At 52.8% G+C, this 14497-nt stretch overlaps 1 protein-coding gene across 3 annotated transcripts in view; it reads right to left on the bottom strand.

The window, feature by feature from the left end:
* ABHD17C (abhydrolase domain containing 17C, depalmitoylase) overlaps positions 1 to 10015 on the bottom strand; it is a 43605-nt gene extending 33590 nt beyond the window's left edge. The window contains exon 1 of one of the 3 annotated variants that reach the window (XM_064569785.1): positions 9328 to 10015. In XM_064569785.1, the coding sequence (XP_064425855.1) occupies positions 9328 to 9905 (578 nt within the window). In that variant the 5' untranslated portion in view covers positions 9906 to 10015. The remainder of the gene's footprint in view (positions 1 to 9327) is intronic. The other 2 variants (XM_064569786.1, XM_045899298.3) reach the window with 2 other exon arrangements.
* Positions 10016 to 14497: the final 4482 nt, after the last annotated feature.

Here is a 14497-nt window from a genome sequence, read left to right as displayed (position 1 = left end):
AAAACACGCAAAGAAGTGTTTAATATGTGAATGGTCCTTTCTTTTCATATATATGAAAACTAAAGTGATCTGAACACAAGTTTACAAGGATGCAACCAAACACAGGGAATCTGAAATATCCTTGAGTTATTCATGACAACAGGGAGAAATCAAAATATTTAAGTTAAACCAGCATATAAAACCCTTGTGCTGGTATTCTAGACCTTTGCGGCAACATAATTATCACCGTTCATGGTTTGGTTCTGTCCATGACAATCACTAAAAATAGTTTCGGGGAAGTTGGAATTCTCATTTGATTACTAGCCATAATAACAGAGGGGTTAACCAGCAGTTATAATTAAAGTCTAGAAACTCTCACTCTGTGGATACATCCTGAATATGGGCTTGCTTCACTTTCTTCCCCCAACCTAACTGCCCAGATTTCATTTGAACCCCTCAAAAATGTAAACTAAAGGAATAAGCTAATAATCAGTACCAGGATTCTTTTGTGCTCCCTTTTTATTTGAAAATCAAAGCTGTGCTCTGTTAACAAGTAATCCTGAGGTAGGGCTCTGCTCAGTGATTCAGCAAATCATTGACAGGCATCCGTTAACTAGCAGTCTGAATCCGAGTGACCTAGACTTTCTGGAAACAGAGGTTTCCAGTTTCACCATGGTGCCACGGTCCTCGAGCGCTCTGAAATAAATCAATAGTGTGGAAGTTATCAATGAGCTCCATTACACAAAGCCTTGAAAACTCAACAGGAATCTGAGGTACAAGGCATCATGGGAGCATTCATATTTTAAAAGGAAGTGTGTGATTCAGGTCCCTTGCCCGACTTTAAGGGAAGGATAACTATCTACTGAAGGTCGTCCCAGTAGTTAAGAGCAACCAGCATGTCCTGAGTGGTGGACAGGGACTGGGTTTTACCTTCTCGTCCCCCTCATCCCTGACGCTATGTCCCAAGAAGTCTCCTGCCAGACCACACGGCCCACACCCAAGAGCAAGGCCCGCAAAGGGCATGGTGGGGCGAGCGAGAGGGACGGGTTGCAAAGTAATTGCAAGGTGTTGGATTACAGGTAAAGTTTCCTCTCCCTTTAAGTTCTCCTCTGGGCATATAAACACCTTGGTAGATGAAGTGCCATCCAATCTGAAACACTAACGCATACTACTCCCCAAAGCACAAAGGTGATACACCGAGCCCAGAGGAATAAATTCAAACAGCCTCTGCCCCTTAGCGGCATATACAGTCATCCCCCCACTTATCCGCGGTTTCCAGTTCCTGGAGCTCAACCACAGTCCGGACGCAGGTGATCCTCCTTCCGACGCCTCATCAGAAGATCACTAGCCGCCTGACGCCACGTCCCCGCACCCACGTCCCCCTCCTCACATCATCTTATCATGTGGGCACCGTATCATTTCATGTCCCCATAAGGAGGGTGAGTGCCGCATAGTAAGGTAGCTGGAGAGGGAGAACACATTCACACAACTTTCATCATAGCATATTGTTCCATTGTATACTGTTACAATTGTTCTATTTTATTATTAGTTATTGTTGCTCGTCTCTTGCTGTGCCTAGTTTACACATTCAACTTGATCACAGGTACGTGGGCCCAAGACAAAGCCCAGCATACACAGGTTTGGTACGATCCGTCTCAGAACAAATCTCCCACGGATGGGGGGGGACGCCTGCAGAACTCAGTCATCGCTGCTGTTCTCTGCACCCACAGCCACCGAGCCAGGCCTGCCCTGAGCGCTGTTCACGTCCACGCAGGGTGGGGAAGGAAGTGAGCTCTCTAACAGTCCTCCTGATCTAAGTGCCTGGCCTTCAGCATGGTCTGAACATGCGGTTATGATAGCTCTAATAATGTTATTAATGATCGTGAACAGGAACAGCCCATTTGTGGTGCTCTTTCCGTGTGGGAGGCACTGGGCTAGAGCACCTCACACAGGAGGTCACTCCCATTTTATCATTACTGACACGGTGAGTGACCAGTCCGGTCATGATGATACCTGAGGTCCACACAGGTTAGGAGACCTGCCCGAGGCCAAGCAGCTAATCTAAACTCGGGTCTGCCTGCCTCCAAAATCCCTGCCCTTCACACAGAAGCATCAGAGAAAGCTCAGACTCACAGGAACATTCCTCGCCAGGTCCCCCTTGAGGCAACCTTGCTGGGTTGCTCTGACGTAAGAGCCAGGAATCTGCACGGCTGTAAATCAGCTAAATGAAGAAATAAATCACCAAGTCGTCTCGAGCTGGAGACCTCTGACTGGAACGGCATGGAGGGCCACCCCTGCGCACCTGCGCCCGTGTCCCCCGCCGCCTTCACCCAGCCCACCCACTCCCCTGGGCCCCAGGGGCCGCGCACGGCCAAGTCCACAACCCCGGCTACCGGCCACCAGCTGCCCGCCGTCCCAGGGGGCGGCCATCGGCTGCAGGGCAGGAGAGGAGAGGAACGAGGGAGGGGAGGCCTATTTCCCTACAGCCAGTGGCCTCCAGGCCAGCCACAGGAGCCCACATGGGTGGTCACAGAAAGACAACGGTGTCACTGCGCTACTCACAAGCTTCAAGGAACCAGCTGTCGGCTACTCTTCAAGGTCCATGCTCTTTTGTCAGAGTGAGCCTCGTAGAGGCCGGGAGCTCCGTGGAGGCTGGGCCTCGCTAGCCCTGCAGCCAGGAGGGGCGGGAGCCTGGCGGGCAGAGCCCCTGCAGGTGCTGGGGGAGTGGACGCCCCGGGGCCCGGCCCCTCTGCCGGGATGTGCCTGGTTCAAGGGGACATGAGGGACTGGAAGATGTGCCGGAATCAGAACGAATTTCCCTCGCTCCAAAGGTTCTGGGCTTATCTAACTTCTGCAAATTCAATCTCTTAGGCGAATCAGGAAGCCTATTATTTAAAGCAAGCCTGGGAGGAAAAAAAAAAGAAGTCATTCGAACAGCCAGCTAATGATCTCCTAAGGGTCTCTTGCTGAGATTTTGGATCCCTGCGCGAAAGGCCTCTTCAAGTGCAGATTCATAGTCTCACCACGAGCTAAAGCAAAATACCCCGGGGAAGGCGGGTGTGCTGCCCGTGCTAACGCGGGGCCCGGGGTCTCCTGTGGGATCCAGGCCCCGGACACGGAGAGGAGAGGAGCCAAAGCCGCGGGGGAGGGGAGGGCGCCCCCTCGGGGCTGCGCTCTCAGTCCCCTCGGGTGATATCCTTGAGGTGACTTCTCCAGAACGAACAAAGGGAGGAAAGGCCCCTTCCGCCAGCCGGGCACCAAGACACCAAGCCGACGACGGGCGCGAAGCCCGACCCTCCAAGGGCCCCTGAATAAATACCGATGCGTTCGGAAGGCGTGGCTGCCCCTTCCCACAGAAACACGCACGAGCCCGTCGGGTCTTCTGCAAGTGGGTCACCCTCGGAACAGAACCGTGGAGAAGGAGTGATGAATCACGCACACAAAAGCTGGGGATCTGCTGGGGCTGGAGAGAAGCGCTGCCCGCACGGCGAGGCCACCGCCACGGCCCGGCACGCGTGCTCCGAGGGCCCGGAGGAGACGCCGAAGCAAAGGGCGCCCTGCCGACCCCCAAAACGCACTTCACCCACTTCGGCTTCAACAAGTCTATTCCGAGGAGCTGCACTCTCCCGAGTGGGACAGTCCCACACTGGCTGCCTTAAATTGCAAGCCAATACCCTGTTCCCTTTCTAGAAACACCACCCTGCCTGTGCCTCATGTCAACCACTCTTCACGACACGTTCTGTTTTCCTCATTCCCCGTCGGTCAAACCCAGGCAGAAGTCCTAAGCGTCCCTCCCTTAATGGCACCGTCGTATTCTCCCCGGGAAAACTGAGAGCAAAGAAGTCAGGTCTTTAACTTCACCTTCGCTGGGAAAGGAGCTGCTTTGCTCCTCCCGGGAGAAACCCATCCTGAGAGTCAGAACCATAAACACCATTCACAACCAGCACACGGATCCCACCACCCGAGGGCACCCACTACAGCCTTCCTGGGGCTTCCGAATCGTCTAGTTACGGATCCTGTGAATCACAGACACAGAAGTTATAAAACAGCAACACACGGTTACGTTTTCAGAATGCTTCTGAAAGCTCTCTCTCCTTTCCACCACCACCGTGGTGTGTGCGGCGGGCTGACCCTCGCCACGTCTTCTCACGATCTTCCAGGATCAAGAGATTCCTGGCCAAGAGACAAAAGCAGGATCGGCCCACTCCCCGGTGGATGCGGGTGAAAAACGGTACTAAAATCAGGTACAACTCTGAGGAGGCGATGGACACATATTCGCACACTTACTAAAGCCACATGAGGGTCCCATGTTCCTATCCTATCACTCTGCAAACATTCCTACTCCTCTCCCTAAACAATCCCTAAGCCATGGACATGTTTTACTGGGGAAATGGTTGTTCTCTGTTACTGTGCCCCCACACCAGTAGGTTGGTTCAGTAATAAATGTGTGAGACCTTCAGCTGGGGAAAAAAAAAAAAAACAACCTCCAAAATCAAGTCCATCCTTTCACAAAAAAGAAACAGAAGCAAGCAAGCCAGAGTTTGGGATTAGTGATACTCAGAGGGAACCTCCGCACCTCCCCCAGTGTCTGGTATGAGCGGGTGCACACCTGGTTAATGGTTAATGGCTTGCTGGTAAAGTAAATACACGAGTGAATCAAATATTGTCTTCGGTAATTTGCCTTTGGCACCGAGGCACCGAAAGTCAGTTCTCTTTCCCTCTGCATTTGCTTTCTCCGACTGGGTCAGTGTTTCTGTCATCAAACACCTCGCCCTTCCACAGTCTCTGCATCAAACGGAAGGTTCGAACAACTTCTGTGGATGGCACTGGTAAACACTGAAGATAAACTGAATCACAAATGCCTTCTCTCCTGTTTCTCTAGATTAAAATGTTTCAGCCAAAATACCCTCCACCCGTCTTCCACCTCATGCTCTGGGTTATTTGCTTGTTTGGGTTTCTACTTGCAAATCGGCTTGATTCACACCTTCTCGAATCCGGGGGTCCACTTCTGTAGCTGCTTGTGTCCAGAGGACCCCTGAGGACTCGGACACCTGAGGACGTGTGCTGAGGGGCTTAATCTGCCTACTCCCACCTTAACCCACACGGAGTAATCACTGCCCCAGCTCAGGTTCCAACACTACCTTCCAAGAAGGCTGCGCTGATTTTCAGCGTCCTTTCTACACATTTATTTATTTATCTGAGAGAGAGAGAGAGTGAGAGCGAACACAAGCAAGGGGAGTGGGAGAAGCAGGCTTCCCGCCGAGCAGGGAGCCCGACGCGGGGCTCGATCCCAGGACCCTGGGATCACGACCTGAGCCGAAGGCAGACGCTTCACTGACTGAGCCACCCAGGCACCCTCTACAAATATTTCTAAGGGATTCCAACGCATTCCCTCAATGGCTTGTATTCACAACATACTTAACAAAGTATGTAACACGAATGGAAAGCACGTGCTAACCTTCAAGCTTTCAGTCGGGCTTAGGTTCTCAATTGTAGAGAACCTCTCCTCATTGTTTCCATACCAACTGCAGGAGGACTAGATATTCACGTCCGCTCCCCCAAAATGCACATGTTGAAACCTAACCCCCAGAGTGATGGTACCAGGAGGTGGGGCCTCTGGGAAGTGGTTAGGTCCTGAGGGTTAGGGTTTGGAGCCTGTCTGGGGTGGGGGGGTTAGTGCCCTCATTAAAGCTGCCCTGCCCAAGAACGCTCCCCCGTCCCTTCTGCCGAGTGCAAATGCAGTGAGAAGTCAGCAGTCTGCAACCGGGAAGAGGGTCCTCTCTCTGAACCCCAACAACGCTGGTGCCCTGATCTCAGATGTCCAGCCTCCAGAACCGGGAGGAATACATGTCTGTTGTCTATGGACCACCCGGTCTGTGGTTATCTCCTTATAGCAGCCCAAATGGACTAGGACACCAACTCACTTCTTCCACATTAGGTCCACACTCTTCCTGAATCCTTCAAAGCTACTTCTATTCCACACCTTTTCTAACAATTTCTCAAATGCTTAAAATAATCATCTACTGGCCAAAGAGTAATGAACACCCTTCTTGCCTTCACGTTTACTCGACCCCTAACAAACCTTTGTTTTGGACTACTTGCTCACGTCACCATTCCTTGCTGATGTCCCCCACGCACGTGGGTAGTACCCATACTGGGTAGTATCTATGTGGGAAGTCCTCCCTCAAGGACCGGGCAGCACGTTACAGCATGCGCAGGGGCTAACGCAGACAGGGGCTGGACACAGATGAAGAGGAATATAAAGGAAGGGTTATTGTTACTCTTCTGTTTGAAACAGACACTTCACTGTCCCCAGAACAAACACATAATGGATCAGACCTCAGGTCAATACATCGTAAACCACCCCCCCTTTTTGGTCTATGGTTGTGTCCAAGGATATTAAAGCTTTGGAGGTAAAATAAGACCCAACTCTTGTTTGTAAGAGTCCAACTTAGGAAAAACTAAATTTATCTCATTATTGACTTATGCGGCATCCATATGTGCTATTCATTAAACAAATATTTAACGTGTACCTATTATTTAGGGCATTGTTGGACATAGAGAAGACACAGAGTCCCTCCCTCAAGGGGCTTCCAATTTAGTGGGAAAGACCATTAAATAACAAGACATAGTAAAAAAAGCATAAGTGCAGGTCAAGGGGCTGAGTACCAGGTGTCCAGGAACACAAAGGGTCTCCGAATCCAATCAGGACCCAGTCAGGATCGAGTGTTTCCGACACAGGAGAAGGGCACACGCAAGAGGCTACAGGTGAGTGTGAGGAGGGAGGCAAGCACGGGGCCAGGTACTCCGGGGGAATGCAGCCTGAGTACAGAGACAGAGACCACGCAGGATACGGCAGGCTCTCCCATCAGGATCGTGAGCAGTGTGGACCAGGAGGTCAGAAGAAAGATCCCCAAAGAAGGAGGTGGAAAAGGGGGTCTGGCCCAGCCACAGAATGGGTACCTGTGGTGGAAGGCACTCCTGCCTTGGCGAGGACCTGAACAGAGCTGTAAACGGGCACAGAACAGGGCACCTTCCAGGCAAGGTGAAGGCAGGAGAACCGGAGAGAACAAGAGAGTCGGCTGAAGGAAGGCAGTGAGGAGATGGACCGGCTTCAGGGTCGGGTAACTCCCACGTTATTAGAGTAACTGAAACACATAAATGCACCTCTTGAGAAATCTGATAAACGGGAGCACCTGGTGTAGTGGGACGAGTGTGAAACCAGCGGTCAGGAGACCTACTGCGGACGCACCGTGAGACGGCCTTCCCGGGGCCTCGGTCAGACGCGGTGCATGCACAAGAGCAGGGTCCAGAAGTCAGGAAATACATTCTGTGCCTAGCAACCCACATTCTTCTGCTTTTCTAAAATATGAAATAGAATATATTATGCCATGCACGTTGCCCATAGAAAAAAGAGGGGTTTGTGAAACATCTGCTTCAGATACAGACGTGTACAGACAGATCTGATGTATACGTGTGTGCCTGATCGAGGCGTGACCTATATGTGTTACTGTGGGGTCACCTTCCAAATAGTTGCAAAGCACACAGCAAGACGATCTGGAAGTTTCTTCAAATTCTAAGACTCTCACCGCAGCCTTTAAATTCTACCCCACTTTACAGATGTGTGAATCAATCTAGATACGAATTCTGCTGTAAAATTAAATAAATGGTAGGCAAAATTTAGCTCTATCATCAGATGTTCCAAAATCGAATCGAATTGTTTACCCGAAAACAATGCCCTTAAACTAAATATGACAAAAGTCTCCAGGAAATAACTACCCCTAGCCTATTTTGTAACACCTAGCCACACCTGTATATTCAGGGCAAAAGGCTGGCCTCATATCTGACAGGCTTTTGTTCTAACGTAGTTACACACACATAGAACGATGGTCTACAGAAATTCTCACATCTGGATACTCAACGTAGGGTTTTAATGGTTCGTTTTTAAGAGATTCAATGCCAACCCTTATTCTTAATGCCTTTATCAACAGTACACTGTCGCAATGTATTGATTGTGTAGGACACAGAGTTTTGAAACCCTTTACTGGAACAGGTGGCTTTCGACTACGTGTGGATCCCGACTCAGTGGATCTACTTGGATACGTTCTCATGTGCCCAAACCACTTTCGAAAAACCATCATCCCAGTGAAGTCCTTCAGGACTCCCAGAGAACACAAATAACAATGTATATGAAATCCTAAATACCTTCCTGCCGGCATTTTCCCCAAAACGCAAAGGGTAATTTAGGAGCACAGGCATGAACAGGAGACATCATTCGTGTTGGCAATCTGCATAAGCCACGCAAACGTATTTTAGAAAAACACGCAAGTGCCGGTTGCCAGAATCGTGCCAACGACCGGGGACTCTTTCAATGGGAAAAATCAGATAGCATTATAGACATGATCTCAGGTATTTTCACCACCATTGCTCTAGGGTAGGTGGGGAAAAGTCACAAATACCAAAACCAGAGCACAAACAGGTGATGTGACTTGCGCACTTGCCGGAGGTGTGCCTAAGATGAGACTAAAACTCGGGTTTTCTGACCCAGGAACCAGGGCCGGCCATCTGGGCCTTGCACATCAAAGGCTCTCCCACCATAAATGCTTTGCAGTCCTGTGAATGCTAATTCAAGGTCAAGCGAGTCCCCAAACCCTGCCAGGTAAGATTCAAACTCTGCCCGGGCCTGTTTCTGAGGCTCTGTGGAAGGTGCCCCAGGCCGACAGCCACCAGCTACCTTCCTGCCCACACAGCACCAGCTCCTCTGCACCCTCCCCCCCAGGAGACAAACTTCACACCGGGCGCCCCTCCAGCTGCCTCCAGGGCCGCCCACCCATGGCCCCGCGGAGCCCTTTACAACGGGAGCAGAGTCTTTGGAAGTCATCCCGTCCATCACACGCTGTGGGAGCCCGAGGTCGAGAGGCTGCAGTGCCTTGCCCAAGGTCACTTCGGTCTGGGGACCTTCAGGCTCTGGCGGCCGGCTCACACAAACTCAGCGCGAACCAAGTTGCTTCTGCCCAGCACTTAAGCCACCCCCACGCCTGCACTTGCGGTGACCAGAGCCACAAAAGAGCCAGCCAGCTGGCCGGGGGCACCCAGGCGTGCCTGAACAGGCAACCCCCCCCCGGGTCTGAGCTCACAGGGGCCCTGAGGGCTGGTGGGGTTTGGGGAGGGCATGGGAGGAGGCCAGGCTGGAGAGGAAAGGCGAGCGCCCGGGGCCGGGGCGGGGGGCGCGGGGGTCACACTCTGCGGGCGCACGGCCGGGGAGGAAGGGCCCTCTCCCCGGGGGCGCCCGCCGCGCTCCCCGCCGCACGCGGCTGCAGGCCGGGCCCGGAGGCCCCGGGGGCTCACCGGGTGCGCAGCGCCTGCCAGGCGGCGTCGATGTCGGCGTACAGGTTCTTCTCGGAGGGCTTGCCCGAGCTGGCGCCGTAGCCCGAGTAGTCGTAGGAGAAGATGTTGCAGTTGATGCGCGAGCCCAGGCCGATGTAGAAGCTGCACATCTGGCCCAGGTCCACCGCGTTGCCGTGCGAGAAGAGCAGCGTGTAGCGGCTGGAGGGCGCGCAGCGCACGAACATGCAGCCGAGCCGGTTGTCCCGGGCCGTGCGCGAGAAGAAGACCTCGACGGCGTCCAGCTCGCGCTGCGAGTACTGCCAGTCGGCGCGCTCGCTCAGGCGCAGGCTGCACGCGCCGGGCCCCGCGCCCTCCTCGGGCGGCGGCGGCGGCTGGGCGGCGGCGGCGGGGGCCGCGGCCGCGGCCGGGGCGGCGGGCGCGCCGGGGCCGCGCGGCTCGGGCGCCAGCACCGTGTAGGTGGGCTCGGGCGGCAGGAAGGCCAGCTTGGCGGCGATGCGGCTCGGGCAGGGCGGGCAGCAGAAGAGCCAGCACAGCTCGCCCAGCGAGAAGCCGTTCATCCTGGGGCCTGGCTCGGGCATCGGGGCGGCCTGGAGCCCCGCCGCCGCAGGCCGGGCGGGCGCGGGCGACGGCGCGGGCGAGCGGGCGAGCGCGGAGGGCGGCGGCGGCCCGCCCGCCCGGCGGCAGGGGGCGGGAGGCGGGGCGGGCAGCGCGGAGGCGGGGCGGGCCAGCGGCGGTCGGGCGGCCGGGGCCCGCGCGCGGCGCACAAAGCCGGCGGCGGCGGCGGCGGCGGCGGCCGTGGCTCCCGCGCGCCGCCCCCGCCGCCGCCGCCGCCGCCACTTCCGGGTTACGCGCGCCGCCGGCGCCTGGGCGGGGCCTCCCGCGGCCCCTCCCCCCGCGGGCGCGGGCGCGGGCGCGGGCGCGGGCGCGGGCACCTGCCGGGCTGGGGGGCGCGCGCCCGGCCGCGGGCCGCCCGGGCCGCCTCTGCTCCGGGGCGCGCTCGCGGGGGAGCCTGGAGGGGCGCGCGCCCGGCCGCGGGACGCACGTCCCGGGACGCCCCTGCCTGCGGCGGGGTCCGGACGCCCCGGAGGGACGGCGCAAAGGGCGAGGGCGTTCCCCCGCGTCCCCCTGGCCCCCTCCCTCCCCTCCCCTCCCCCAAATCCAAGTTCGGGCGTGGGTGGAGGTTCTCGGGAAGCTACCAGAAGAACACTACTGGGTGCAGGACAGTGGACACGCACTGGACGTACTTGGCTCTTGGTGTCTGCGCTTCTCAACTGCCCCTCCTCGCGTCTCGGCGTTGGGGGTCCCGCTGTTGAGGGCCAGTCAGCGCCGCGTGCCCCCGTTACAGGAGGCGGTTTCTGCATAGGGAGCACCGGTGTTACCTTCCTAGGGGCATGATTGGGTCTTTAGGGCGTCCCTCTGTCTGTCGGAGCGACACAGGTCACACCTCACCCACCAGTGTACCGTGTGAGGTGGCCATTTCTGGCCCCGCGTGCGGCGGGTGTTCTCCGTGTCCTCTACAGGGCTAGTTTCTCGAGACTCGTCTTGGGTCCAAGGTTCTTAAGTGGTCCTCATCATGAAAGATCTCTCACAATGACTTAATCCACTGTAATCTTGGCATTCACCTTTCAAGTGATTTTTCTTTTTTCAAATATAACTCTCAGTGCTTGAACCTGAGCATGCTCTGGTGCCAATTTGACCGAGCATTCTATATCTCCTTTTTGTCCCCTGTTTTGGCAGCTGAGCCCCCCTTTCAGGAATTGACAGGAGATCCCCTTCCCGGACTGCCAGCAGGACAGTCAGAGAAGTGGAAGTTGGCAGCATCACCAGGTTGCACCTGTTGTTCTAACTAACAGATGTCCTGAGAATGTTAACTTTGGGTGTGGCTTTTCGAGGAGGAGTATTTTTAAGCACCCTCATCTAGATGAATTTGCTATTCAGATTGCAATAGTCTTCAGGACCTGGTTTTTTTTTTTTTTTCTCTAAGATTTTATTTATTTATTTGAGACAGAGAGAATGAGATAGAGAGAGCATGAGAGGGGGGAGGGTCACAGGGAGAAGCAGACTCTCTGCTGAGCAGGGAGCCCGATGCGGGACTCGATCCCGGGACTCCAGGATCACGACCTGAGCCGAAGGCAGTCGCTTAACCAACTGAGCCACCCAGGCGCCCCAGGACCTGGTTTTAAAAGACCATTTCTTCACTGAAATAATTCTGGACGTTTTTGAATGATCCAAAAACTTAGGGAAAACCTGGTTGGTAAATCCTACAAAGTATTTCTGAGTCTATTTTCAAGTTATTCACACTTGGTGAAGTTTTACCTAAAACCAGAATTTTAGCTTCACAGAATTGGGTTCCCTTCTTTAAAAAGGCTTATAACTCGGTACACTTCTGTATACTTTCCTTGGGTATGTACTTTGTTTCTTGTATTCAATTCTTCTGTACGTGTATGTAATGTTTTTTTTTTATGCTCACAGCACCCAAGACTTTTGTGTGCCACAGTTACAAAGATGAGTAAGACAGTCCCTTCTCTCAAGTACCCTACAATCTAATTAGAGCCTTAGGAGAAGATTCAGAACAGTTTTTCACATGCCTTTAAAGAAAAAAAAAATCAACTCCTCATAAAAGCTAAGGAGAGCATCTTCAGTCTTGGCTCAGTGGTGGTATTTGTGTGGGGAGCTAAGTGATAGCCCAGTATTTTATTTCCTAATCTAAGTCAGAATAGGAACAGAATTTGGGGAACTGAGATGAAAGAGTGTCTAGTGGGCCCCTTTGTCTTCCTCAAATACTACTGCTCTCACGGGTCTTGACAATAGTTGAGTAACATGGGGTTCCCATTAGGGTGCTGTGAGGAGAGTCTCAAGGAGATGTGCTCTGCGTGGCTGATGGAAGAGACAGGCTCAGTGTTCCAGATGGCCCGGGGCAGTGTTCACGTTTTCAGGAAAATTAAAAAGCCAGATATTTATTGACACCCTGCCTCGTTCCACAAAGGATTTATGGAGGGTCATGCAGTAGAATACCAGTGCATAAATAAGTAAATAACTAAAAGCTTGGCTTTTAGAAGGGATGCAGAGGTGGGTTGAAAGGGCAACCTTTGCTCAGAAAGCTGTGCTGGCTCAAGCTTGTGCAAATATTAAATTGAGACCCTCCAGTTGGGTGCCATAGAGCAGAACTAGCAAACCTTTTTCGCCTCATGCTACACATAGTCGTGGTAAAGTCTGTGCCCTGCCCTGGGGCTTGGCCTCCCCAGGCCTAAGGGGTTCGATATCTCAGCACACCTCTAACACATGCACGACTGGTGTGTCCGTGTGCCTTGGTACGTTGATGGGAAAACTCTCACATGCAACGCAGAAAGAATACATTTTCCCTATAAAAAGCAAAGGTCAGAGGTTACTAGCTCTTTGTTTTGACCTTAAAGAATTTCTATGTGGCCCCTCACCTGCTACTAGAGAAAGTCTAGCTTTGAGTTTGGGTCAGCAAACATATTTATTAGGTATTTACCAGTAGTCAGTCACTGAGCTGATCTGGGGAACGCAAAGCTGGCCGAGACCCAGCCCCTCCTGCCCTCAAGAAGCTGCAAGTTGGCACAATTGCATCCTGCTAAACCAGCCAGGACTGGTAACCCGAACAATATTCCCAGTAGCTGAGTGTGCTGGCTTGTTATTTAATTGGCCCTTTCCACGCCCAACTTTTCCCGAACATTTCTTCCATATTAATCTGCCTGACGTCAAGTTGCTGGAGATCTAACTCAGTTTATCAAAGTAAAACTGTGTCAATAGTATAGAGGAGAATGATCGTTTTTAATTGGCCATAAGAGAAGGATACTCGTGCTTAAAAAAATGAATCTGGCTGTTCAGATGGATGATAAAAGAGGAATCTAAAATACATGGCCTGTTTTAACTTAGGAGATGCTCTGTGAAGACAAGGATCCTGTTTATTGTGCTCACCACTGCTCCCCACCCCCACCCCATGCCTGGCAGAGAGAAAATGCTCAGGAAATATTAATTAAGTTGACAAATCAAAGAACGAACGGGTGATTTGATGAGTGCACCAAGAGACAAGCCCCGTGCCTTCTGGCTTGCGTGTCACTATTATCAGACAGGCTTTGAGGAAGATAAGTGCAGTCTGTAGCCAAAGCCAGCATCACAGTGTGTTTCTAGCCTGTGCCCGTCCTCTGGCTAAGGAGCTGTGGCCTCCCCCCATCTGGCTTACTCGCAGAGCTGGGGTTTTGTTCTGGGTGACAATGCTCCCAGTTCAGAGACGCAGTCATCCCCCTCCCCCGCTGTGCGAGTGGCCACGTGACTCGGTTCTGGCCAGTAGTCTCTAAGTGGAGAACTTTGGGGGGGAAAGACTGAACAGAGCCAGACTCATCTGGAATGTTCGCCTTTGCCCCCTCCGTTTCTTCCCCCTCGGCTTGCAGGAATTACTGGAGCTACAGCAACCACCTTTTGCAACCATGAGAGCGAATTTCATAGCTGAAGATGGTGGACAAGAGATGAGAATCTAGAGGCCTCATGGCAGTGTTGAGTAGCTGCCCAGCCCGCCTTTGTCTGGGCTTCTTGTTAGGTGAGAACAATAAACCACGTTGTCATTGTAGTTGGATATTTTGTTACCTGTCGCGTGATGTAGTGATTAGGAATCCGTTCAAAAATTAGAAGCAAAAGATCTTACGCTGTTCTCACCTGCTTTCTCAATAAGGACAAGGACTACTCTGTCGTTCAAGCGGTTACTCCTGGATCCCGCTTATTTCCCAGAGAAAAATATTAAAGTATGACTGGAGGTGGGATAGATTTTGGAGGAGATATCTATTAAACCAGCACATCTGAAATGTGAAAAAGAAAATAAAAGCTTATACTTTCGGAAAAAACAGCATAAATGACACTTCGAGGCTATTTCAGGGAACCTATACGGGTGTTCATTAGGGGCAGGGGTCTGCCATTCAGCGAAGAGCCTTTGGAGCAAAGTGTCTTTTCCCAGAACCCTTTTCAGCCCGAGGGCTCTTATCAAAAGTGTTGTAAATGAGGTCGCTGGAATCCAGCTGGGGAGAGCTCATAGATCCACAAAATGCTGAGAAAGCCCTGCAAGAGATAAGGACTGAAAGAAATAAAACAACCACCACCCACAGATAAGTGTTTTCACAGTTCCATCCGTTGCCTGGATGACTGTCTTCAAACC

This window comes from Mirounga angustirostris, unplaced genomic scaffold (genome assembly GCF_029215605.1).
Source record: "Mirounga angustirostris isolate CCGP_5_RB_7025 unplaced genomic scaffold, mMirAng1.0.hap1 SCAF_9, whole genome shotgun sequence".
In the NCBI taxonomy this organism is placed as follows: Eukaryota; Metazoa; Chordata; class Mammalia; order Carnivora; family Phocidae; genus Mirounga; species Mirounga angustirostris.
This window is presented reverse-complemented; position numbering and strand designations above follow the sequence as displayed.